We start from the raw sequence: 26,307 nt of genomic DNA, 5'->3' as shown, positions 1-26,307 counted from the left end.
AGAAACCAGAGCTGTAGCAAGTACTCAGAGCTGAACACATGCTGCACTGCAGAGCTCCAAGGCCACCTCATGCATTACTTACAGCAGAGAGGAATGAAAGCATTTGAGTCCTTGCCCTGTTAGGATTCCCAAACACTACCAAGCTTTTGGAAAGCTAACATGCAAAGGAAGGCCAGCAAGGACATGACAGCAGTCCTGTAACTCGGACACAAAACCTCGATTCTGAGCTGAAGGCAGTATTGCAAAGAGAGCACTGGAAACTTCTTGAGGAGTCTCCTGGGATGATATTCTCTGTGCACTGAAGGACACTAAGAGACAAAAAAAGGAAAAAAAAACAAAGTAAGGGTAACATTCTTCAACTCACACAGGCTTGCAGTAGCTATAAACTATATATAGCTTTGCAAAAAGTAGGTTAAAAATCTGTAATTAAATGTATAATAAAAAGCAATATATCTAATTGTAAGAAAATACATATAAAAACAACAAAAGAAAAACAGTTATGTTTCTGTGCAGAAACATAATTCTAAGATATATGACTTTTAGTATCAAAACTGCATATTTATACTCTCAAGGACAATAAAGCCATGTTCTTAAATCTCACATTGTTCATGTTTCTATTTTGTTTTTCCACCACCCAAATATTAAAATAAACAAACATAAAGCACTGGTTTTCCTTTTTTTTTCCTGAAATCTTATTTTACTTCTGTACCAGCATTCACAGCTTGAAAATTACACCTCCTAAACTACTACATATTCCACTGATGGAGACCAGTAATCTGCACCAAACTTCTGCTCTGGTCTGGTCTCCAGTGTACGACTTTAACACATAAAAAATTGTCAATATTTTCCCAAATCCCATTGAATTCTACAACAAATATGAGAAATTAAGACATTAAAATATTAAAGCAGAGAGTAAGGGTATAAATACAGATGAATAAAAATTAAAGCTTAGTTTGTGATTAGGTCAAGAGAAAAAAAAGGATTGAATGAAATTGATTTAAATGATCCCTGAAAAACACTCCTGTTTCTACTCACTGTCTTTGTAGAGCTTGTTTAACAGGGAATTTCTTTCCACAATTTCGGCACTTAAATTCCTTTTCCTCACTGGGTTTTTGGTGCAAAGTCTGCAGATGCTCAGCTAAGATCTCCTGGCTGGCAAAACTGGATTCACAGTTTGGGCATGCATGGTCCTGTTTACAGGTGAGGGGATCTGCATGATTGGAAGCAAAACCAGTGTCAAGGAGTAGCTTTTGGTTACATTAAGGAAGACACTCTGCCAGAAACAGATTATGCAAAATGGTGGCATGAAACTCACAAAAAACAATGCCTCTGAAGGGATTACAGGCAGCCTATCTTAAGTGGATTACTACCAGCATTACTGAAAATGGATGAAAAGTATTAAGATGGGTGTGACTTAGACTGTTTGCCCAAATTAGTCATTGAACTCAATTAGAACCTCAATGCAATTAGTCATTCATAAATTCATCTTCACCTTCGATAGAGATTCTGAGAATTCCCCACACAGCTCAGCTCACCTTCCTTCTCCTACACATCTTACCTTAGGATTGGCTGAATAGCTTTATGGGAAAGTTTATTTCTCTCCCACCTAAGAAAGACATTACCCCTCTTAGACCAAAAGCTCAGCATTCATAAGCTTGTGTTTCAGGTGAAACAAATTCTGTCTTTAATTCAAAAATTAATGGTTACTACTTAAGAAACCCAGGCTCACTCATTCACTCAGTAATTCACAAGACTTGCTGCTCCTTATAAGGTGAAGTAACTCAACTGAAACCCCAAAAAAGAGATAAAAATAATGCAAGAACTCAGAGTCAAACCCTGGGACCTTCCAGTTCCCCAATCCTATACTCTTAGTGTTTTCTTTCTTCATTGCCACTTTTAAGCTCTTAAGTTACCCTATATTTTACATATTGCTCACCAGCAATTTTTTCACCAGATGGCTGCACTTCTTTATTGCTGCCACTGTCTTCATCTTCCTGGGTAACAGTTACTTCTTCCTCCTCCTCCTCCTCTTCTTCCATGTCACTGTCCAAGTACCCAATCAGAAGTTCTGTGTCTGTTTCAATATCTTCCACAGCCAGATAGAAAATATTTTCCCCCTCCTGTTGCAAACAGGAAGTAGAAGCAATAAATAATTATGTCAGAAAGACAAAAATCTAGACAAGTATGAGACCCTAAACTAATATTATCCCTCAGCCATAGAAGGGTTGGCTCCATTCCTCAGAAAGCACAATGCTACAACAGCCTTACCAAAGACTTCTTTCCCAGTGTGGCTGCATGGATAGGGTGCATTTGTATTCTGCTATTTTGGGAATATTCCCCTGCCTCACCTGTGAGGCTTTTCCACTATTCCCTGCAGCTTACACCAAGGTGGAGATGGCATTGAATCCTCTCCTGCCACAGTCTACTTGACAAGAACATCAGGGTTTGAAAAGGAAATATTTGAGGATTAGAAAAACTGCAAAATTTAGATAACCAACACAGCTTTATCTCTCTCCCCAGCTGACTGCAGGAATTCTAACACAGCTTCCAGCAGAATGTTTACACAGCATAATTTTCTCTTTCTCTCTTTCTCCCTCTCCTTAAGATACCCAGTCTTCTCCAACAAGCTTTCACCCCTAGTGGTTATCTTTACTATCAAATTGGCAGGCACATCTCAAAAATGCACTTTAAACCCTGTGCTTAAATCAGGGATTTAAACTCTGTGATTTAAATCAGTGTAGATCCACAAAAGGCCAAAAGATCCAGCACCGATTCTGCACGACAGCACAAACTACATCACGATGAGTTCCAAAAGCTTCTTGATAATGCCTGGACAAGCTTCCAAATAGCTAAATCAGCTAAAAACTTTGGGCCTTGACAATACTTAATAAAGTCACCAAGGCCAGCACTGTGGGGTGTGGGGAGCAATCTGTACATCTGTCTCCTAAACTGATATTCTGTAAGACAGAGATACCTTTTTTCTTTCTATATATGAACCAACTGCTTTAGGTACTGCCCAAAGCACTGAAGGAGACTCATTTCTATGCAATGAAGACTCCCAGTTATATCATAAATCTTAAAGCTTATCTGAGTAACACCCAGAAAAGTTAACTGAAGCTTCTTTGCCCTGCATCTAGTGATACATTTTGCAATAAGCTTCCTTGAGCAAGGACAAGATAATGATTTTTAATTTCTGTAATACACTAAGATTAATTTAAACTGTCAACAGGGATGCAGCATTCCCTGAGCTGCAGGAGGTCTGTTATATTTTACACAAGATACTGTCACACAGGAGTGAAACCTACTTAATTCAGTAGACTTGATAGAGTTGCTACTTTCAAGGATGCACCACTTTTCTGTCCTTATCTCAATAGCAGCATTGGAAAACAAAAAATTAATTTTTTTTCTCAAGATCTATTCTGCAGTCCAGATATCTATCAGCACACCAACCTAACCTCTGTCACATCTACAAGTTACTGGGTTTCATATGTCTCTGTCAAGTTGCAGAAACCTTTAATTTAGTACAGTCTAAAGTCAAAACAAATCCTCTTGACATGAGGAAAAGTAGAAGGTCTTTCTACACTCAGTCTCCACACAGACGTGATAAAACCACTAGGGGAAATCTCTAATACATCACTGTTTTGGACAACCTTATTCTAAAACCAAGATAACCTCATAAGGGGAAGCATATATCTATTACTAGATTACCAAAAATAATAATTGAAATATTTGAAAAATTAAAAATTTTGAAAATTTGGAAATAAAAAGAAAAAAAGTCAAAGTCATGTGTCTCAGGCAAAAATAAAGCCCCAAGTACTAGGAGCTGTCAATGTTTGAGCGCTCTGGGTCACATTTGCATTAGAAAGAAATTAGCTTTGGTGCCAGCCCAATGTAAACTCATTTCTCCTCCAAGGTTAATTTGTTTGGCTTTTCCATCCAAACAAATGCTAATAGCCAGGTATTCAGAGCACTAATTAATCAAGATATACCCACTAGCTGTAGTAGCTCCTCAAGGCAGCATTTTGAGGGAAAGCAATGGAAGCTCTCCAGAAACCACAAAACAATTTACATCTCTCCCCCCACCAACAGCACCTGTATGAATCACATTAATCTATATGCATGCAGACAGAGTAAACAGTCTTTTAAATTATTTTAATAACCCCTCGGTTTCTAAGAACACATCTGCAGCCATTCCATCTGCTCATGTGCTTAGACCATGCTGGCTGTTTTCCTAACACTCATCTGCAGGAGACCACAACAGTCCTTGGGAGAAGATTCCAAGTGCAAGTTCATCATGGTGGCACCACAACCTCCCTTCATGTTATTCCAGGTTTATTATTCAATTATGTTTTTCTCACCTCTGCCTTCACTGTCACCCTTTACACTATAGGCCACACAGACATGCTCAGCAAATACAGTTTTCCAGTTCCAACAGCCCTTGCTATCTCCTTTTTGGTCCACTACAGGTACCTCTTCCATGAAGAGTCTTGACTCTTCCATACAGTTACACACCTTCATATCTGCTTTGTAAGAGGGAACACAGGACCACTGACAGCCCATCACACTTTCATGCAAAAGCATAAAACACTACTGTCATCACTCCTGAAAGTTTAAAACACAGGAGGAGGAAGCAGCACAGGCTTGTGTTACCTGAGGTAGTGTAGAGCTTTTTCCACCCTTGAGAGCCTGAACAGCTGGCTCCAACCCAGCCTTCCTAACCCTTACCCACTTTGTGCCCACAATGTTACCCGATTACCCTCTGTATCTGATTCCGTGGCAGAAAACCATCTCTTCAGCCTACCTGTTCTGCCAGTTCTCCCTGGCTACCTCTCTAAACAAGCACACTGCCTTTCCCAGTCTTTCCCTGCAGCTCCAGGATGTCAAGTTTGGCAGAGGTAAAACCAACACAGGCAATGTCTGAGGGCAGAAACTGCAATCCAGGAAACGCATGGAGATGATTTCACACACCCCCACACACAGCGCAGAATTCAGACTCTACCTCATCTAACATACCGTACCTGAACCACACACACACACAATATCCAGAAGCCTCAGCTCTCTCTCCTGATCTATTCCTATGGTGCTACATTGCATGGCAAGGCAGCAAACCTCTGAGACACAAATGTGAGACTAAACAGAACACAAGGTTAAACTACTACAGCAATTCTGGCATTTCTCCATACTCCAGTTTTCAGTAATAGCTCCCAATGAAGGCTAGAATATTTTGCCATCTAAATACTGCGTGTTAGGATACGTTCTAAGGTCCTAAAAAACCCTTTGAGATAATTTAGCAAATTTTTATTTGTTTCCATCATTTTCCTTATAAAGAAACCCACTGGTATGCACTGGATATTCCATTAAAACTTCTATTCAAAAGTTCAGGTCATTTACTGGAAAGATAATGAACATTAATTGTTCCCACTGCTCTCTCTTGTGAGCCTTACTTTGCCTTTGCTAACAATGACTGTGCACTGATGAGGTGCTAATCAAGCCTCCTGTATGAGAGCTGTTCACATCTACTACCATAAGGAGGACAACAAATTTCATTAGAAATAAACTTTTGTTCTCCTGGCACAGAAAAACCAATTTTTTTTTTTATTCTAGTCTCAAAATAAACTATAATTCTTTTGTCAGGGACACACAGACTAATCCTTGGGGAAGAAAGTCATCTCATGATGAAAAAACAGAACAGTCATTTTAAGAAATGCTGATAAATTATTCTCCTCTTCCTGATTGTTTTCCAGTTTGGATTACATCAGCAAATACCTTAAGTTAGCCTGAAACAACATTTTGTAAAGTATACATTTTGAGAAAAAAAATTTCACAGAGTCATGTAATTCTTATTTATGTGGGAGTGGAAATTAATTTACTGTGAAACTGAGCTGTTAAAAAAAAAAAAAAAAAAAAAGCAAAAAAGCAGATAGCTAATTTCTTTAGTAACCTCCAAAAGAGTAACAGCTGGAACTTGAAAAGTATTCCTGTCTCTGTTGTATCCTGTAAAGTGACAGAATGCTTCCAAAACTGAGCAATTAAACAGAATAAGACTCTTCAGCTTGAGAGAAGAGCTGTCAAATAAGAGTGAAAGGATATAACGGAATTCCATAAAATCAAAGATGGCATAGAAAAATAAAGTAACTATTCACTGTTATACTAGAACTAGGAAATCAAGTGAAATTAAGGAGTGTCTAGAAGAAAAACAGAAGCATATTTCAACATAATTAAAGCAGTGGAACTCATTATTGCAGAGTGCTGCAAATGACAACTATAAAAATGAAAAAAATAAGCTGAATAAATTCAGATCAACAGCAAAGGCAAGAAAATTATCTTTTTTTATTAATTTATCCTCAGGCACTATATGATCATCCTATCAGATAATTAGATAGTTCAATTTTCTGTTTTCTACTTAAATATTTTCAGCACCATGTCTCTTTTCATCCTTGTCATACTTTCATAATTAATTATATGTTATCTATATTATATGATATTACAAATTTTATTGAACAATAATGTAAATGCATGCTTTACATACAAGTAAGTCCATACCCAAGTTTGGCATGAAACACACACAAGTCTCTAAATAATTAGTCCTTAAACCTTTCAAATAGCATCAGACTCCAAGGACTTTTCTAGTCTTTCAACCTACCACTCTTATTATTTGTGGTACTACCTTAAGCAGAAGAGTTCTCTTCTAAAAACAAAGGCAGAAAAAGAAAAGCAGTTTGCTTCTTTCTTCAGATCTTGCAATTTTATTACAAGACAGGAAGGCCAAAAAGGAAATCAAATTAATAAATCAGTAACAGGAAGCAAATGGTAGGAATCCACCAAATCTACCTGGATGGCTGCCAGGTTCTTCTGTTCCTGGGATGGAGCCTCATGGACAAAGCGCAGCCAGTTCGAATGGCGTGGGTTGCTGGCATCCAGGATATAAAGGACCTCACCTTTGCTCCCACGAACCTGAAACATTCAAAAAGATCCCCAAGCAAAATATAAATTGCAAAACCAACTATGTCCAGGTTTTGTCCACTCAGTGAAAGAAAAAACACCTTTAAAAAAGCATTGTGCACTCAAGATACATCCATCTCCATATCTAGACCTCTACCATTACAGATCCATATAATTCATATTTCTACAATTTGGATAGAATTCCAGCTTACTTTGACAAAAGGAAGATAATAGAAATAAAAACTTAATATTAAATACATCATTCTTCCCTCTCAAAACAGAAAGATATACTGCTGTAAAAATACATCTGTCACTGCCAAAAAAACTCTGTTTGTTTCATTTTAAATAATAGACCACTTGAATCTCCACTGATCCAGACAACACAGAGCCATGCAAAAAGGTCATACAGCCACACTATTATTCCATTTGATTTATTTATATAATGAATGGATTTTATTTTCCATCTGTCAACAAGAAGTATCCAGGGCAGGTATTTCCTAAGAGCTTGGGAATTTGGCTATGTAAGATCAAAACTGGATTGTCTTCATGGCTTTGTATATAAATTGCTCACATTCTTGCTATATTTGTTTCTAATAGAATGCAATATCATATTTCTTCAGTATGACTGCTTCAATTACCTAAACATTTAGGGTATCATTAAAAAGACAAAAACTGTATTTCTTTACAATAATAGCTGGTGACAGCATGTTGTTCTCAGATTAAGCAAAAAAATAATTACTGTAGTTCTGCAAACAAATAAGGATTTTCAAAACTCATTACTATTCTTCTGAAGGAAAAAAGACACATGAAAAGGTGCCAACATTCAAACTTTAAAAGCTCTTACTTTCCAACCCATGGATTAACCACAGTGAAAAGTGTCGAACCTACACACTGAAATGCATCTGGAAACAATATTATCTGATGCTAAGCACTAATGGTTTCCCAGAGAGGCCCCGGATGGCCCAACCCTGAGAGTGCTCAAGGCCAGATGGGATGGGGCCCTGAGCAACCTGATCTAATGAGTGGCATCCCTGTCCCTGGCAGGGGGGCTGGAACTGGATGGTCTTTATGGTGCTTTCCAACCCAAACTATTCTGTGATATTGTAATAATCACCCAGTTCTACAGAGGCTTTGTACTTTAACTACCAAAGCACAAGTTACAGGAGCCCACCATGTAGATCCTATAAAGGCTTCCATCAGATCTTGAGTTGGAATGACAAGCAATCCATTTCCTATTATAAAAACTGTACATTACACTAACTTTTCATCAATTTTTCTTTATTGGCTTGATTCTTAAATTCTATAATTTATATTTGCTTCAGTGATACACAGTCATCTCAGTTATGCTTTCAGAGTCTCTGCCAATCCACAGAGAGATGCCAAACACAAAGCAGAGCTTTAACACATAAGGAAGCTATTGATAAAGGAATATGATAAACCCCTTCAAAACATTCTGTATTTTCCATTGCTTTGTTCACCTCATAAAGAAATAATGCTGCATTGAATATACAGATGTGAGCATGAAAAGTCAAGAAAAAGTGCAAAAACACCACACTGTGCATGGACTAGACTGGTGACATGAACCAGTCCTTCCCTGGTTACATGGATAGGAAGGTTCCTAAATGAACTGATGGCAGTGTATCCTAAACCTAGCACTTAAAACCAACACCTAAAATGCATACACATATCCACATTATGTACATCAAACTGTGGAACTATCTTCCTGAGAATCAACACAAAAGGTGTCACTGAACTAATTCAGTCAAGTGCCTTCAATGCAAGATGAAACACGTGACATTCACTGTCACCACACAGGGTGAGGTTCCACCTCAAAGCCAATCGGGACAATCTGACACCATTACCAAGCACCAGAAGAATTCAGGAACAGAAGAGTTCAGGAAAAGATGTGTCTCTGGTTAACATATAAGCTCCCCATATGAAAACCTACACAAATATCGCTAAATAACATCTAAGCTGCTTTCTGGAAACAATTTCCTAAAACATTTCTAAATCAAAAAATCTACATTCATCAAACAATCATGTAGAGAAAAGTACTGGTTTCTCCACTGCTTCTTTTTTGATTAGGTGAAAATATGATCTTTATTGCTGTAGCATAAAACAGCTAGATGCAATACTTCTGCATCCTGAGTTCAGACCATCACAGAGCTCATTGCAGAGTAGAAACTCACTTTTTAACATTGCTGGAGATATTTAAAATAACTCCAGCAAAAGAAACCTGAGGCAGCAACTGCTGATTTGCTTGCTCAGTAAGAAGTCTGGGACAGAGACAGCATGTGACATTTTCCTTCAGCCAAAACACACAGCAAGTTTTCCATGGTAATAAAGCTCCTTCTGGTGCATGACGTTACCTGACCTGCCAGGGATAGAAGGGTACAGGAAGCTCATTCCTAGACTCCTGCAAACATTCTGTGGAGCTTCCAGGAGCAGGGCTGCACTTCCCTTTCTCTGGAATGATACCCAAATCTCCCTAAGCAAACTGTGTGTGATCTTCTACAGTAAGTTCAGACTGGAGTACCTCAGCCTAGCAGCATGTGCTTTCCAGCATATTAAATATATCCCATAACTGAAGATGGGAGGTTAACACTCTCAGCTACATTCAGGAGTAGATCCTTCTTGACACCAAAACAAAAATATCATTAACGGGTCTGCTCCAAAAGTCACTAAAATTAATACAAAGTCACACATTTAACATGGAAAAAGATGACTGAAACAAGTTTTAACAGATTTGATCATAAAAACATTAGTAACTACTCTGGACACCTATCTATCCCATTTGAGAATAATTTACTAAAATTGAAATTCTGGGACATGGACTTGCAGCTGAGATAGTGCAACAACTTCTGATTTGTGTAAAAGCCTGGATCATTTTAGAAATGAGGAAAACAAAAGCATTTCTGAAAATTAAACAAAGATTCACCCAGAAACATTTAAAAGCAAACAGTTGTCAATGTAGACAGTATTTGAGGGATAATACTGGAAAGGCAGTCTTCATACAGAAAAAATAAAGCCTATATTGTTCAGAATTAGATTGTATAAATCTAATTCTGAACAATATAGGCTTTATTTTTTCTGTGTGAAGAAATATACGTATTATATATATGTATAATATATACATATATTATACATATATATATATTATATATATATTACATTACCTTGACAGCAAACACAGAATTAATCCAATTAAGATTTATTTTGTCATGAATCTGTGGACATAATTTGACCTAATGTCTTGTGTGTAAGAGTCTTCCCATGCCAGAAGCACATTTTATAGGCAAGATAAAACAAAGAAGGAAAAAAAAAACCCACGAAAACACAGCAAGCTTAATGTGCTTGACTTCTTATACCCAATCCTAAACACCACAGCTCTGATCTGAAGCTGGCTAAAGCCAATAGCAGATTTTCTGTTGCCTTCACTAGTTCTCAGGCAGGCTTATTTAACTGAAAACAACTGTCACAGCAAAAGTGATGCAAGTTAAGCAGTAGAAATGTAAGTTCATTTTATTTTCTTATATAAATAAACACAAACATTGGCTTCCATTGAAAGACTGTTTTCCAATCTCTTTGGTTTTAATGCAACAATGAAGAAAACATGATCCTGGCAGATAGACAGAAACCCAACCTGAAATATGTAACATTCAGCATTACATGGCGTATTATGTTCCATCCAACCCTGACCAACATTTCTTCATGGTATGTCAGAGTATTTGAAGAAGGACGAAATCTTTCCAGCCCTCCCTGTTTCAACATTTGCCAAAGTCATCACCAGAAGTATATGCCTGCCACAATCCAATAGGGGTGAAATTAATTCCCCTTTCTTGGTTAAGGATAATGAAGAAAAGGAACTAAACATACATAAACGAAATGTTATCGTCCCTTCACAAAGGCCCATCTGAGCCTCCAGAGCAAAAATGTCTGTGAACTTTTAATACCTGAAGATTATTTCCTGCTTGCCTTTAAGCACTTGCTTCTCCAGCAAATACAAAGAGTTCAAAGCTGCTATGCCAAGTTTACTAATACACACAAAGAAGTATTTAATCAAGGTGTAAGAACAAAACTTTCATTACCAGCAACAAGCTGTGTCCTTCACCAACACAACATTTAGAGAGCTGGGGAATAACACAGAGGTGTATTCTTAACAGAAAGAAAGAGAAAGGACAAAGCCATTTGGACATTGTCTTGGCTTTTTATCATCACTCTTAACTAAATAGTTACCACAGGTTTGTTTGAGGGGTTATTTTCCTTTCACACCACTCATAAATAAAACATTTCAGCCTGTAGTTCTTTACAAAGATAACAGCAAGATCAAGGATGCTTCCCACCCGCTGGAATCTTCCACTTCCCAGGAATCTGTTGAATGAGCAAGTATAAACCTTTGATTTCTTCACAACTGTGCATGTCACAAGCAGAGTCATGGCATTTTGCTATATTTAATTTAAATAGAAACTCTAATATCTTCAGAATTTTAGTGAACAAAATCACTGGGCTCAATTCTGGGTGCCACGTTTTCCCTGAGACCAAAAGAAAATATAATGCGTGCAATTCTGCCTCAACGTGATGCCTTAAAGATGCCAACTCACAATGCTGGTCTCGGAGAAAAAGGAATGGCTTGATCAGAACAGACCACATCACAGAGCACTACTCTGCACAAGTAAAAATGCATGTGGAAAACTTCCTCACAGAAAAATATTGCATAAAATTGAAGCCTGGATCCCAGGCATCACATGCCAAGGAAAAAAATATTGCACTAATGCCCATTTTTTTCCTTGACTTACAAGAAGCCTCTACTGCTTGAGACTTCTTTCTGAAGGTGTTCTCTCTGAAAACATTCTTTTTTGACTGCCATCAGACTGTGAAGTCAGGCTTTAATGTGCCTCCCACCAATAGCCTTCAAATTAATTATTTTTAATATCTTTGGTACAGCTGACTACACACAAACTTGGCCAGTTTCTGTGCGTGCTTCCCACAGACTCTGGAATAACCATCTACTTAGGCTGTTCAAGTCTTACTTTCTGTATTCCTGGTCTCAATTTTCAACTTCAGACTACTCCCAGCATGATTTAAATTATATTATAAAGCTCACGTTCAGATCAACTTCAGTAAACATGAACAACTTGGGTTAAAACATTCAGGAAGTCATAAAATTTGGTATGCAGGAATCTTTTCAAGGCTCTCAAAACTAGGTTACAGTAAGATATTATGAAATTATTTTAAAACAGCTCATAAAAACCTCATTTTCTGATTTGCTGTCAATGGGGTCACATTAGTGTCACCAATAAATAAATGTATTTGCCTTTTCTTTCCTGTCATGCAGAAACAGAGAAATCTATTTAAGTATGAACAATGAGGAATCTGGAAAATCATAAAGCTTTCCAACAAACCTTCTCATTGCTGTAATCCACCCACTGTCTTTTCTGAAAACCTTGCTCTAGCACAAGCATTTTACTGATTTAAAACAACCTGCAGAAACATCAGGAAGAGCCAAGTGAGCCAGGGCACATTAACTGTACTCAGTAAACATCTGTAATAAAAGCACAGTGTATTGCTCTGGTTTCAGCTGGGAACAAAGAGAATGAAACTGGCTGCTCTGAGTACATAACCCAAAAGGGAAAGCCAACAATTGTCCACACCTCTTCTCTGGCAAAGGGCATTTGAGGCACACCCCTAGATTAAAATAGACAAAAGAAAGGGAAAGGGAGAAAACAGAACTTCACAGGCTGGAGTTAGCACTTACCTAGGAATATTTCACCACTCACAATATTTATATTGAGTTTGGGTAAAAAAAGATGGGCTTTTAACATTCTCTCAGTCATCATTCTAGTGTATAAAATCTATCTGTAGCTCTGCTAAGGCGGCATCAAAACTCTGCTCTCTTCATAAGCTGCTCAGTGATGTTAATGCCAGAGATTTTTCAAATAAACATGTATTTTGTGGTAAATGCACCGATAGTGCTTTAAGCCAGATATCAAACATAAGTTTCATTTGTGCCATGCAGTAACAGTCCTTCCACCTCTAACCACAGAAAGATAAAAAAGTAAGAAATTAGTCCTCTTGTCAGTGTAAAAGAGGATTAAATGTGCATTCAATAGAAACTGCTTGGCTGAGGCAGAAAAAAAAAGAAGAAAGAAATTCTGCTCAAAGAAGTACAGCAGTAAATAAAGATTACAAAGATGGAAAAGAGGCACCAGAAAGAAGGCATTTTTAACAAGTTGGAAATGTTGTTTCTGCCGGTATTTTTCAGACAGTGTAATCTCCTCAAGTGGTAAATTCAGATTTTACTTCAGGCACACACAGGTACAGCAGGATCTAGGATGGGTTTATGTATAGTGCATGAACTGCTGCTCCTGACTAATGCATATAAAAAATAAAAAGTTGCCCACAGGCTTCTATTTTGCTGAAAACCTCACACCTACTCATTGCATTAAAGACTGCTAAAGTTTTAAAACTTCACTTATATAGTTTGCCAAATCCCAACACAAGTGTCACACCAGGAAATGTTTCATATTACAGCAGAAGGAAGCCATAAGCTGGTACCTGTTGATAAGCATAAATCAGTATCTCTGTAACTTACAATCTGCTTCCCCAATTCAAATTATTTTAATTTTTCTAATTATTTTCACATGTTTTAATGATTTTTCACAGTGTTATTATATTTGTATTTGGCTTGACTTGATGTTTTTTCCACACTTCATTAATTAGAAACCATCATTTGCTTTTTCTTTAGTTTAAAAGAAGTCAATCCTCCTCTACCCAGGCAGTGTAATTGAAAAGTACTAAATCTCACTAGAGGATCTTTAAGCTATGAAACAAAACAGGAAGGATTTGTTACAGTAAAACTTAATAGTGAGAACAGTTTGTGCGAGGTGCGATGACATCACTTTACTCACTTCCCACATGAGCCTGCAGTCTGTGCTCTCATCCAGCTCCTGCGGCATTCGCTTCTCCCCTGCAAAGGGGCCAAACTTTTCACCCTAAGGCATAATTACAAAAGAAAAAGAATCAGTAGGGGGAAAAAAGAAAAAGGCAAGTCAGTCATCAAACTCTAGCAGAGGAGTAATTTTTAGCCTCAAACAGGAGAGTTTTCCTTTATTGTCCTACTATATGGCAAGAAGGTGCACATCCCTGAGTGTTCAACTTGAAGCTTATTCCCATTCTTCTCATACTTTGAAGAATCTAATAAAGCCATACCTTCCCTCTGCATGCTTATTTCTCCTTTGGGAAGCAGGATTTTTCTTTGTCTTAAATAAGGCTGAAATTTACAAGTCAGATTTCTTAAATTTCTTACAAAATTTTCAGGAAGCACCTTGCAACAGGCATCCAACCAAAACAAAGAACTTGGCATGCACCAAGTTGACATTAGATTTATTTGCAAGGTTATTTGCAACACTACTTTTTGAAGTGACACAAATCAAAAGACTGAATAACTGAGGGCTTGATCATACAGAGAGATTTGTTTAAAATTGTAAGAGAGTATGCACGTGCTTATGAATTAATTTGAGCCTTCATAAACAAAATTAAAATGTTCTACCACCTGCTAGTCATAACACCCGCCGTGAAAGCATCCATTGATATGTTCTTCCAAAAGTATTTGGCGTCAGGGTTTTCTTCCTGCACAGACGTCACAGGAGCAGCAGGGCAAAGTAATTTAATAGGACTTTCTTCTTCCACAGGCCCAACTTCCCCACACACACACTGCCTTGTCCCTATTTGTAGGGACAGGCCCTAACACCTGGAATGTAGGATGCTGTGTTCCTTCAGGCAGCATTCAGATCCAAAAGCACTTATACTTTCAAGAATTAGAGATTTTAAGTGTATATTGAAAAGCAAGTTTGGTGTTTCTTTTAAAAACAACAGTATTTTGGTTAAAAAAAAGTATTGATCTTGTCCCTTCCTCCAGGCACATTCCATATTCCCAGCAACAGCCTGCTACATGCTTTTCTTCTTGCTTAGTTTTTACAGATTGCCTACAGGTAGAGAAAAAGTGGAATGGAAAACATCCAGGACTGTTCCTCTTGGAAACAGGAAATCAAATTTTTTTAGAAAAACAAACAACTTGTATTTAAAATTAAACTTGAAGATGTAATAAACAAAGGAAAAGGAAAATTGTCATAAGGCAACAGAACTGAGGGACAAATTTTTAAATGTGCACAAAGAACATTTCACTACAAGGAACAGCAAAGCAGAAGGTAAAAACACAAGAACAGCAGAATTCAGTAACTGGAGCCCAGAGCAGCAAAGGAGCCAGATAGGGGCAGTGACAGTAAAAACTGGCACTCCAGGGCTTCATATCCTTAGCTCTCACTGATTTCCATACCACTCTTCATCATTTTGCTGATCAATAATGCCAGAGCTCCTCCCCTGCCAGTTTTTCAAATCCTGGGATTCAATACTCATGCTGAAACTTCCTCCTTCTCTTACCTCATCGGCAAGGAAGGTGGAAATAGGTAAATACAGCCGTATGTGTACGGCACCTGCAGTGTTCATTTCACCCATCGCTGAAGCACAGGAACAGCTCAGAACAAGAAACACCACACACCATTCCCACCTCAGTACTCCAAACCAGGAAATCTCTACTGCAGTATTCAAGTATTCAAGACCTTCTGGAAGCTCAGAACAACAGCAAAAGTAACATGTCCACCTCTCAACACAGAGTAAACATAACATAAGCTGCAGGTGATGCAGATTTCTAAGCACTTTTTACGGCTTCTCAAATTTGGGGGGTAAGCAAAACCTGATGTCTTGGTCCATGGGGATAAGTGCAATTATTGTTTAGCCTTTCATGTTTAGCCTTTCAGACCATTTTCTTCATATATATATATATATATATATATTCTTCATATACATATATATTCTTCATATGTATATATATGCCAACAGACATTAATCAAAAACACCCTCAAGAGTTCAACTTCCCCTCTGCTCAATAAAAGCAAGGCGTACAACACAGTCTGAAGGCAGAGAAATTATTCAGGATATAAAAGCACATTTTTCCAGCGCTGAAAAAGCTATTTAGCTATTTTCAACAGTTGCTTTCAAAAAAGCAGCAGTGACTAATCTTCCAGTTGCAGCAAAACACTGAGAAATGCAATGGCTCTCTGATGATTACACTGAGAGCCTCAGGATGTGAGCGCTCTGTAGCCTGAGGCCAGCTCATGGAAAACAGAAGGTACACGGGAATCACAGCTTTGTTAAGGCAACAAAACAAAAATTTGCACCTTTCATGATTACAAACAAAATCTTGAAAGCCCTGGATGCCTGAAGGTGCACAAGCAGATGACAGGCAGCAGCAGTTCAGAATGTATTATTACCAAAACTTTGCTAATAGCAGAATTTTCAGAGGCCTCCACAACACTTGGAGAGCTGGTACTGCAATTTCTGATTTATAAGATCATCCAATTTTTTTATTTTGTTTTTTTTTTACTTTCAGTTCAGACAACTGCAATTGCGTGACAGCAACAGGGAGAAAACAGTGCAGTATTTCCTACTCAGCAACTTACATCTTACTTCACAATAAAGTGTCACATTCAACACCTCCTCCCAGTCCCAAAACTCCATGGAAATTATTTAACAGCTATAAGCTACTCTTTATCACACCCACAAAGTCTGACACTTCTGCCTCATTACTAAACAGGGGAGCAGGTTAAGAGCACTTCAGGTGTGAATTTTCTTTCCATGGAAAAGACTAACATGGAGTCTGGCTGTGTCCAGTGTACCACCTGTTTTATTTACACATCCACCCTTCTCCCAACAGAGAACACAGGACTTAGGTCTCCAGCATATTTTAGGAGCATGTTCTAATACACAACAGAGCAACTCAAGAGTTGGTTCCTCTGCCTGTTCTTCTGACCAGGGCTCTGCACACCACAGCTGCCTGTGCTACCAGCACAGAGGACTCAGTGCCAAAGGACAGGTCTGTAACAAACACTGTCACCACACTCCTAATACAAACAGATCCTACTGCAGCTGCCTCTGCCTTCTGCAGTCCACATGAAGTACACAGCACACTTCCAACACTTTTTCTAGGTGCTTGCACAGCTCTGACCTCACACACTTTGCCTGTATGAAGTTCCTAAGTAAGGTGGAATAATTTAGGCAGGAAGAGCCGCATTCGTCTCAGCATGCAGCTCTAATGGCTCAATTGGCAACAGTGTAACAGAGGGAAGCTCAGATCCCCAGCTCTGAACTGGGGACGCTGATTCCCATGAGTTGCACTCTATTTCAGAGTCCAGAGATTAACAAATGTTAATAGTGTACAACCTTCCTCGCTGTGTAACCCAGAAAGTTTTGAAATGGAACTTCAGAACCTCAGTAGAAAAGTTTTAAAGAATGAAACCAAACGAAATAAAATTGTTCCCTTCCGGTCCCCTTAACACGCAGGGACACCTTAAAAACGTGAGACCTCCACCCCATCTAGTTTAAGTCCTGTTGATGAAACCAGTAAAAAATTAGAAAAAAAAAAAAATCAGAGCCAAAACGAGGACAAAGATGGACGGCAAAACATATAAAACACAGGAAAGTGTATGTATACTAATGATGGATTCATAGTTTTAGTATGCCTTTATGTGTCCTAACAAGCTACCTGGAAAGTCTCAGCTGGAATTTCACATGGTCAAGATACTTTCAATTACGAAGTGTGAAGAGGAGGCATCACCTGGTTGGAGTACGAGACTCGGTTCAGCTAAATGACATCGTTCAAGGGCCCGGCTTTATTACGCCGAAAAAAAGAACGAAACCACGGTCGTGCCGAGGCCGGAGAGCCGTGAGGGAGGTGAGGGAGCCCGAGAACGCCGGGCTCCCCCTGCCCTCAGAGCGCGGACCCTCAGGGAGGCGGTCCCGCCCGGGGGAGCTCTGCCCTCAAAACTGTGCCAGACACACAAACCAAGTTTAATAAATAAATAAATAAACCACAAAACGGAGAAAACAAAATTCCTCATAGCAAACCCTCCGCCGGCCCCCGAGCCCCTTCCCGCCTGAGGCGGCGGCGCCTCGGGAGGCTCCTTGTACCGGGAGGGGGAAGAGGGCGGGCGGCGCCTCCCGTGAGCAGAGGGAGCCAGAGGGAGCCCGGGCGGGCACACAGCGCGGCTCAGGCGAACTTGGAGCGGGGCAGAGGGGCGGGAGAGCCGCCCAACTCCCCGGTGATACGTGGCAGCCGCTCCCCGCCGGGCCGGGCCAGGCCGTTCCCCCGCCATCACCCACCTTCTTCACTCTGCGGGCCGTGTAGAGCCCCATCCCGTCCTGCACCCGGGACGACTTCAGGGCGAACCTATCCGGCACGTACATGCCCAGCATTTTTGCACCGAACTCGGGGCCCGCCGCCTGCTACCGGGGAGAAGGAAGAGGCTTACGGGGGGACTTCCATCCCACCGGGAGCGGCGAGCGGGAGTCCGGGGGAGGGGGCAGGAAGAGGGGCTGGATGCGGGGGCTCTCCCGGCTCCTGAGGGGAGGGGCCAGCGCGCGCGGCGGGGCGGGGCGGCCGCAGGGGGCGCGCGCGCCCGGCGGGGCAGCGGCGGCAGCGGCGTGAGGGGACAGTGGCGGCCTGAGGGGACGGCGGCGGCGTGAGGGGACGGAGGCGTCCCCCTCGGGCTTCTGACCCGCTCGGGCTTGTCCCCGCCTCGGATTTGTGTCCCGCCTCGGATTTGTGTCCCGCCTCGGATTTGTCCCCTTTCTTTTGTCGTGTTCCACCAATGCGTGAAGGCAGCTTCGCTTGGAAACCAAGTAATCCTTCGCTCTCGGGGGTTGGTTTTGAGGGAGCGCGGATCCGAAGGCAGAAATTGGGCATCCTTGAGAACGTGCAAACATGAGGCTTTTTGTCTAAAAAAAAATATAAACGAGCATTCTGTATGTTCTCATGACGTTCCCAGCTAAGGCGTGCTTTTCTGACTAAAACTACACACAATGGAGTCAAACAGGGAGAAGTTCAACTTCAACAGGTTGCTAAAATCACACCAGTACTCTTTCACAAAACTACAATATACATAATAAATATGCATTTTATATATGCACAATATATAAATACACATATATATACACATTAACCTGCTAGAAAGCTGAATAGCTTTCTTGGAGATTTCTGGGATTTTCACTGAGGCCATACTCATTGTTGCTCCCTGAACTGAAGTGGTGGTGTAATTAGAAAAGGGATTTGTAATCATATCTGCTTAAGGAATTTAAAATAAGTATGAAGGCATGTGAGGCAAGCAGAAGGAAAAGGAAGAAAAGGGGAGAAAAAACCTATTTATAGACATATTGTAAAATTGTGATGCTAATTATAATAATTAAACCACTGGAGAATAACAACCTCTTTTCTCTCTACCTCATTTTGTGTTAACAGATGTATAAACAGTAGAAGTTAAATATTAAAAGCTCGTAGTTTTCCAGCAAAGTATTAGAAAAATTCTATGTTGGTGTCATTTGGAAGGAGCGAAACAAATGTCGTGAATTTCAGCTACCATATGCCAGGGAACAAATCATCATGAAAGTGCTTTGGATAAATTGGATCCTGCCCATCCATAGATGGACATTTAGGGAAAAAATAAATTTAAAAAATCAGGTCTAGCTGAACACAAAATTCCCTCTGACTATCCCCTTATCTATTTCCACACAATGGCGTTTTGTGCTTAGCATCTGCAGTTTCATAGTTTAGCTATCATAAAGTTTTACAAGACAAAAATCTTATAAAGACAAAAGGTGATCTATATTTCCACCAACACGCATGTTTATACAGAGAAATTTATATAATACTGCATGATGTTCAATATATGAACAAATGCTCTGGTAAATTTAATGAGGCCCTTAATTTGACAAGAAAAAAGGACGAAAGACTCCAACAACATGGTTGAAAGAATAATTCTGGAAATGAAAATGCACCAGACCCACAGATTTCACACCCTGACTGATAGCCTGGACACTGGCTACTAATTTAGTAATAAAAATGGAGCATCTCAATCTGTATAAGTAAGAATTCTGCCATCTCAAAAACAAATAAATTGAACTGAGAGGAAATAAGTTGCCTGGGGCAATTGCTTCAGTTTTACGACGAAGAGCAAAATTTAACTATTCTTTTAATTAAGATCTAGGTGCAAAGCTTCCCCACACATAATTGAACATACTTAATATTTTTGGAGACCAGAACACTTCTTTGATTAAATGACAGTCTTTCTTAATATATATCAGATTAAAATGCCGGCATAATTTTCCCTGTCTCTGACCTTTTCCAAAGGTCATGAATATTCTAAAAATCATTTTACACTATATGAAGGCCTCAGTATTTTTCTTTGCAGAAGAGAGAAAAAAAATCCACTGAGGAGTCTTCATTTTGAACCTTAAAATGTTTATTCTATGGGAAGGTAATATTACAGTTTGTATGCATTTGTGTCTTGGTTTTAAGCTCTTTCAGTACACAAGAACAACTGTTTTACTTAGTAAATTTCAGCCATTATTACTCCAACATGGAATGCTGTTATCTGTGTCTTATTCTGTTTAAGCAAATTAGAAAAAAAGTGCTGGAACACTGGACAAAAGTGTCCCCAGTCTTCCCTTTCATGGTGTATTGGTGCTGTGACACTGATCACAAATTCACAACTGCCTGTCCACCTGTAGCAAAATACCCTTTTTTCCCCATTTATTTGGCCACTAACCTTACAGCTGTGACTCACTTGCAGTGCAGCACAAAGAAACTGAACATGTTGACCCTCTGTTTCTGGGTTGCTCTATACAAAACACCGAGGAGAAACACAAGGGGATCCAGCAGCCTTCAGATTTGAAATCTTACACTGTCAAAATTCACTTACATAACTTCCTTGGAAAAAGAACAAGGTATATTCAGATAGAGGCTGTTACTTTGTCATGAAAGCTGCCGTGGCCCACATGAAATTCCATGGCAGGAATCCACCTGTGGTGACAAACAGAATAATTGCAAGAGCTTTTTCTGGAGTTACAGTACTTGTTGCAACACCATAGCAGAGGCATGGTATGTTAGGCCCTCCACTCGAGGAACAGCTAATTAAGTGTGTCATACTTAATATGCCACATTCTAACAAACAAAAGGATCTAAGACCAAAATGCTCTTCAAGATGCCAGAAGTAAACATGCCAGCTCCTGAAGTGTCCAGCAGCTTAGAGGGAAAATGTATTCTCTGAGAAAAAAAGGTGGCTTTTCACTGCTAATCCCTTGTTTAGATGGTGTGCTATCATCTCAAATTTTCAGGGACCTGATATTTCTATCCTCCCTCCTCCTGCTCTGCAGGCAGTTGGATTGAAATCTGAGGCTAATGGCTTTTTAATCCTTTCAAGAGTTCCTTGCATCAAGCAGTATTAAAATGTTAACTTTTGCAGCATCCCTAGCAATGCCAGAATTAGATTCTGGCAGCTGGCACACCTGAGACAGGGTGTTAATCATGATAGTTACTCCTCCTTCCCAGTTTGTACCGGTCCACAAAACATTTATGCACTGCAGTTTAACCAAGCTTGCAGGCATCTTTTGAAAACTTCCTTCCTGAATCTATGGATCTCCTCTCCAACCCCATCCACTTCATCTTAACCTGATGTGACCAGGAGCAGCTCGTTCAAAGCAAATCTTTGTCTTATCTGGATTGTACCTCACGTGCAGGACATGTACAGTATTGTCAGACTGTTCCTTCTCAATTCATGGTTACCTGCACGTTTCAGGTGTGCAAATAATGCTTAGCTTTGACCAGGAATGCAAAGGTTTCAGTCAGGTATTTCCCTGGAATTTGCCAAGCCCCTTTCTCTGCCTAGGTACAAAGTCCTGAACTTCATTTGGGACTATTGTTCTTTTTTTCACAGCGACTTCCCAGACCTTCCCCACCGCAATGCCTGGACCAGAATGGAAACCGGGTTTGCACTTGACTGGTTTTGCACTGAAAGTTTTCAGAAGGGAAAGGTTCCAGCTTGCCTCATGGCAGAGTCTGTGTGAAAGATGGGAAGAGGAATAGGATAAAGACCTCTCAGGGTTGGGTTTTTTTCCTTTCCTCAGTTGTACAGAGTTCCACTTAAAAAAAAAAATAAATAAAACCAAAAATACTATCCTCTGAACCTGGTAAGAGTTGTTTACACCTTTAGAGCCTGCCCTGCTTTGGGGACAATGGCACCCTTGCCACAGTAATCACCAGGCACAGGGACTCTTAAGTACCTGGAACAAACTGTTGACATGGAGTCAGTTTAAACCGTATGTCAAACTACCCACTCAAAACTCAATCTCTTTCATGTAAAGCCATCTACTTTCTGAAACAATTAAATGTGCCTATTTAAAATATGACAAAAAGTCCCATCTACTCAGTGTCTCAGGATCTTTCCCAGCTCTAACAGTGTTTGTTTTGTCTGTGTTTTTTGGTGCTTTGAAAAGCTTAAGTTGTTCTTTCCCTAATGTACTTTGATTTGCTGAGCAAAATTCCTTTCAGAGCTATTTTTAAAGATTGTTTTTGGGATTTTTTTTTTTTTTGTGTGGTGAGTTGTTTTTTTTCCCTACACTGATTCTTTTGAAGCTTTCTGAATTCAGCAAACATCACAATGAAAAAATTATTTCCCTACCAAAATCTCTCTTCTAATCAATGCACAGTTGGCTGTTTGGGTTTTCTGTAAACTAATACAGAATCCTTGTGTTGTGATATTCAAGGTCATAAAAAGCTGTAAATTTTAAACTTGTCTCATTCTTTGCTTACAAGCACAAAGTAGTTGCTGTCAAAATATCTCTTTCAGATATTTGAACTTCTAGGAGTTACTGCCAGGGTTTCAGAATTAAAATTTTTCTCCTTCCCCTCTGAACGTACTAAAATTCAGACATGCATTTGTACTTACATTCCCCAGCTGATAGCACTTTGGTTGTTTGAGAGGATTCAAAACTAGGGGTAAAAAAAAAAAGACAAAATTTTGAATAAGTAGAAGATTAAGCTAGTAATTCAAGTTTCATAGTGATGGACCTAAAAGGAGCACAATATAATGGGACTGTAGAAATTTTTTTTTTGCTGTCTCACATGAAAACTTCACTTAAGTGATATAGGAAAGAAGTCTAAAAAGCAAGTAGAGAATGGTTAAAAATACTTACTTTAAGCATTCAGTGCAAACCATTTCCATTAATTTCCTCAGAGACAGCAAGTGACAGAAATACTCTGTGCAGTAGCACATGAACTGGGCTACATCCTTACACATCCCAGAAGTAGCTTCTTCAGCTCAGGAATTTCAGCTTGAGAGTGACTTCCCTAATTGGTGTCACCCGCCCTGTTTTTCTTGTCAGTCCCTTCAGGATCGATTCAGCCTTTCCTTCATTAATAGAAAGTGACTTCCCAGATCCAGCCTCCCCCTGGTGAGCTACTTCCTTCAGTCCTAACCATTCCCATACATGCCCTGGTGCATAAACGTTATACCTTCCCAATTCCCATTACAGCCTGCTCTGGAGCTAATCTTGTGCTCCTTCTGGAAGCAATAAGCCTTAAACTTGCCTTCTTCCTCTTCTACTTGCTACCTAATCATGAGAGGGATCTTCATGGAACACGAGGTTCATCATCAAGCTAATTCCCACGCTGTGCTCTCTATTTTTATTTGCTGAAAAAACATGGAAATTAGGCTCCCTTTCACTACCTGTTCTGTGCCAGTCATTTAACTCATCGTGTTTGGCAGTCCAACCATCCAAAAAATTCTTTCTAAAACCTTAAAAGAGCTTTGATGCCTGTGAAGTATTTTTCCACCGTTCCTCAAGACATGAAGCTGGAACATCACACTGGGTTTCCTGTAGCAGGAAGACAGCTGACTAGTATGAACTCTTGGTGGTTTGCTGATATTATTTTAGCAGATGGATAACAACTCTCATGACTGACCTCTGCCTTTCATGTCTGCCAGGTGCTGTTGGATAGTCCTATTTTCACTTCTCCATGAATCTCCACAACATGGAGTTTCATTAAGCTGCTTGACAGAATGTTTTTAAATCCTTGGGGAATGGCTACATACACACAGAAGGTATTTATCAGAACTGCCAGCTATGGAAAATTAATTTTGCCATTCTGAGCACACATTTTCACAATCTGTGCTGTCCTTTGCTCAGAGACTTGTCTCAGGTCATCTTTCACGTAATTTTTATGCACTTTTGCCTCACTATTTTCTTCCCATTCTCAGAAAAGCAGCATTTGAGTCACCCTCTTTTCAACAGGATGAGTGTCCACTACCTTCCAATCTTTCAGTGAAGAGCTTAAATCCCACCAGTGAAGGGCTTAAATCCCCTAGTTCTCTACACTACGGATGTGCTCATTTCTTCCTGCACTGTGAGCTGGAGCAACTTAATTCCCCTGCTCAGGAAACCTGGTCCCAGAAGAGAACACGTTGCTTGAAGGCCTACAAAAGCCCAAACCATTAGGGCTGGACACAGTGGATTTGAAATGCAAGGGGAATTCCCACTGACACCAGAGATTTGCAAACTGGGATATGGTTTGTAATGCTGCTGGATTTATTTTTCTTTGAAGGCTTTTAGTTATTTTTAGAACAGCTAAAATAAACACACCATGTAATTGGACATCCATATCCTAAGAGGGAATAGCACACAGCAAAGTGAGAGCTACTGACTCAAGAATGGGCAACAGCTATGCTGAACATGCCTTAATGCTTCCCTTGGTTCTCACTCTCCTGCCTACCTGCCCTCCACTGAAGTCACTTTCTCAGTTAACAACATTTTCCCCAAGGAAGCACTTCCTTCCCAGTGTTGTAAGAAATTCCTCTGGAAGAATAGGAAATTCTAACTGCTTTAACACAGGCATAGAGGACAGACACTTAAATTGCTCTGTGGGTCTTTGCTCCATTCCATCCAAAGACACGTTTTGTTCTGAGAAAGAGAAATATTAATACAAATACATATTCTGTTCTGAATGTGAAAATTTTAAACAAATCTGGGAGTTTTCCACCTAGAGGACTCAGCAGAACCAGCTTCAATAATACTTTTGTGTATGAGCTGCTTTATAAAGCTTAAGGGCTTGCATAACCAGGGACATCACATGAACATTTAGAATGAACTGAGCCTAACAAAAAAAAAAAAAAAAAAAAAATTAAAACCACCAGCATTTGTCAGGAATTAAGTTCTCATTAAACCATGCAGGATGAGTGTTTGAAAAAGGCTTTTCTGTTGAATACTTCAATTTAAAAACTTTCATCCTCATTATATTCCATCTGACACCAGGGGTTCTCAACAGCTCTGTACCAAACATCAATATATCAGACTAGACTCTAAAAAGAAATATAAGAATCATCAAGTATGATGACTCTGGCTCAAATGATTTTTGGATATTATTGCCAAGGTCTGCAATGATCAACTGTAAATTTATTTATGCAGTACTTAGAAAAACAAACAATAAAGGAAAAATGAAGAAAACCAACAGCTATTTCAAAGGTTATGTTCTTACAAATACTTCATAGTCAAATTACTCTGTTTTGGAAGCAATAGGAGGATTAAAGGCAGGAATATGATTTTTCTTTATTCCCTTCATTATTATGTTTTTGAAATAAAGACAAAAATTGGAAATGTGTCTTTGCTTACAAGCAACAATAGCATGATTCAAATAAGTTCCCTCTTTCAAACAGAGCCTTCTGTTTAAACTTTACAGGTCTACTCAGCTTCACAAATCAGAGATGTATGGAGACTGAAGTAATTGGGAAGAGGATCTCACACGTCCCCCCGTCAGCAGCTACCTTCACTGTTCACTAAGAGCAGCAGCTGAATCAAACCCTTGATACACCTGCACTTTGGGGCACAAGTTGATTTTGAGAGCAGATTAAAGTCACAGGGAGTTCTGTAAGTATCTGAAATTAGAGTAGAACCAATGGAAGAATGTTTGTGTCTATATGTACAGAGCAATCATTAGATTAATAAGAGTGTAAGTGTATTCTGAAATGCAGGCTCTTTGAAGCACAGCAATAGCTATAAAAGACATCTGTAAGATGTCTGGTGCTTCCTTTCTGAAGTATTCATATTCACCCTTGGTTAGCAAAACCCACCCTCGGACTGAAGCTGCAGCTGGTTCTGCTTTTCCCTGTGCCAAGCCTGCCTGTCCAAATGCTTCCCCTTAGCTGCAGTGAGTGCTTCTCTCTGGCAGTTCAGAGAGCACAATGGCACCCCCCTGGGCCGGGCTGCAGCGAGTTTGGGTTGGAGATTGTTTGTGGGACGCCGTTCTATTTGTCACACAATAGGGTTTCTATTCCTCCCTCAGCTCCATTGTGTCCAATCACACGGGATTTTTTTAAAGTTATGGTTTAAGTTATAGCCTGTCAGGCACCCTGAGGCATCTGGATACTGGGTGCACTATAAATTTGAAGTTATTACTGCTCAGGATTGCCGTGAATGAGTTAG

At 39.6% G+C, this 26,307-nt stretch overlaps 1 protein-coding gene across 2 annotated transcripts in view; it reads right to left on the bottom strand.

The window, feature by feature from the left end:
• Positions 1-18,436, bottom strand: part of PRDM5 (PR/SET domain 5) — a 60,054-nt gene extending 41,618 nt beyond the window's left edge. For both annotated transcript variants that reach the window (XM_030272014.4, XM_030272015.4), the window contains exons 1-6: positions 18,160-18,436; positions 13,851-13,934; positions 6,832-6,954; positions 1,937-2,120; positions 1,036-1,210; positions 216-308 (exon numbers count right to left, since the gene is read on the bottom strand). In XM_030272014.4, the coding sequence (XP_030127874.3) occupies positions 216-308; positions 1,036-1,210; positions 1,937-2,120; positions 6,832-6,954; positions 13,851-13,934; positions 18,160-18,252 (752 nt within the window). In that variant the 5' untranslated portion in view covers positions 18,253-18,436. The remainder of the gene's footprint in view (positions 1-215; positions 309-1,035; positions 1,211-1,936; positions 2,121-6,831; positions 6,955-13,850; positions 13,935-18,159) is intronic.
• Between the last annotated feature and the right edge of the window lie 7,871 nt (positions 18,437-26,307).

This window comes from Taeniopygia guttata, chromosome 4 (assembly GCF_048771995.1).
Source record: "Taeniopygia guttata chromosome 4, bTaeGut7.mat, whole genome shotgun sequence".
NCBI classification, from domain to species: Eukaryota; Metazoa; Chordata; class Aves; order Passeriformes; family Estrildidae; genus Taeniopygia; species Taeniopygia guttata.
This window is presented reverse-complemented; position numbering and strand designations above follow the sequence as displayed.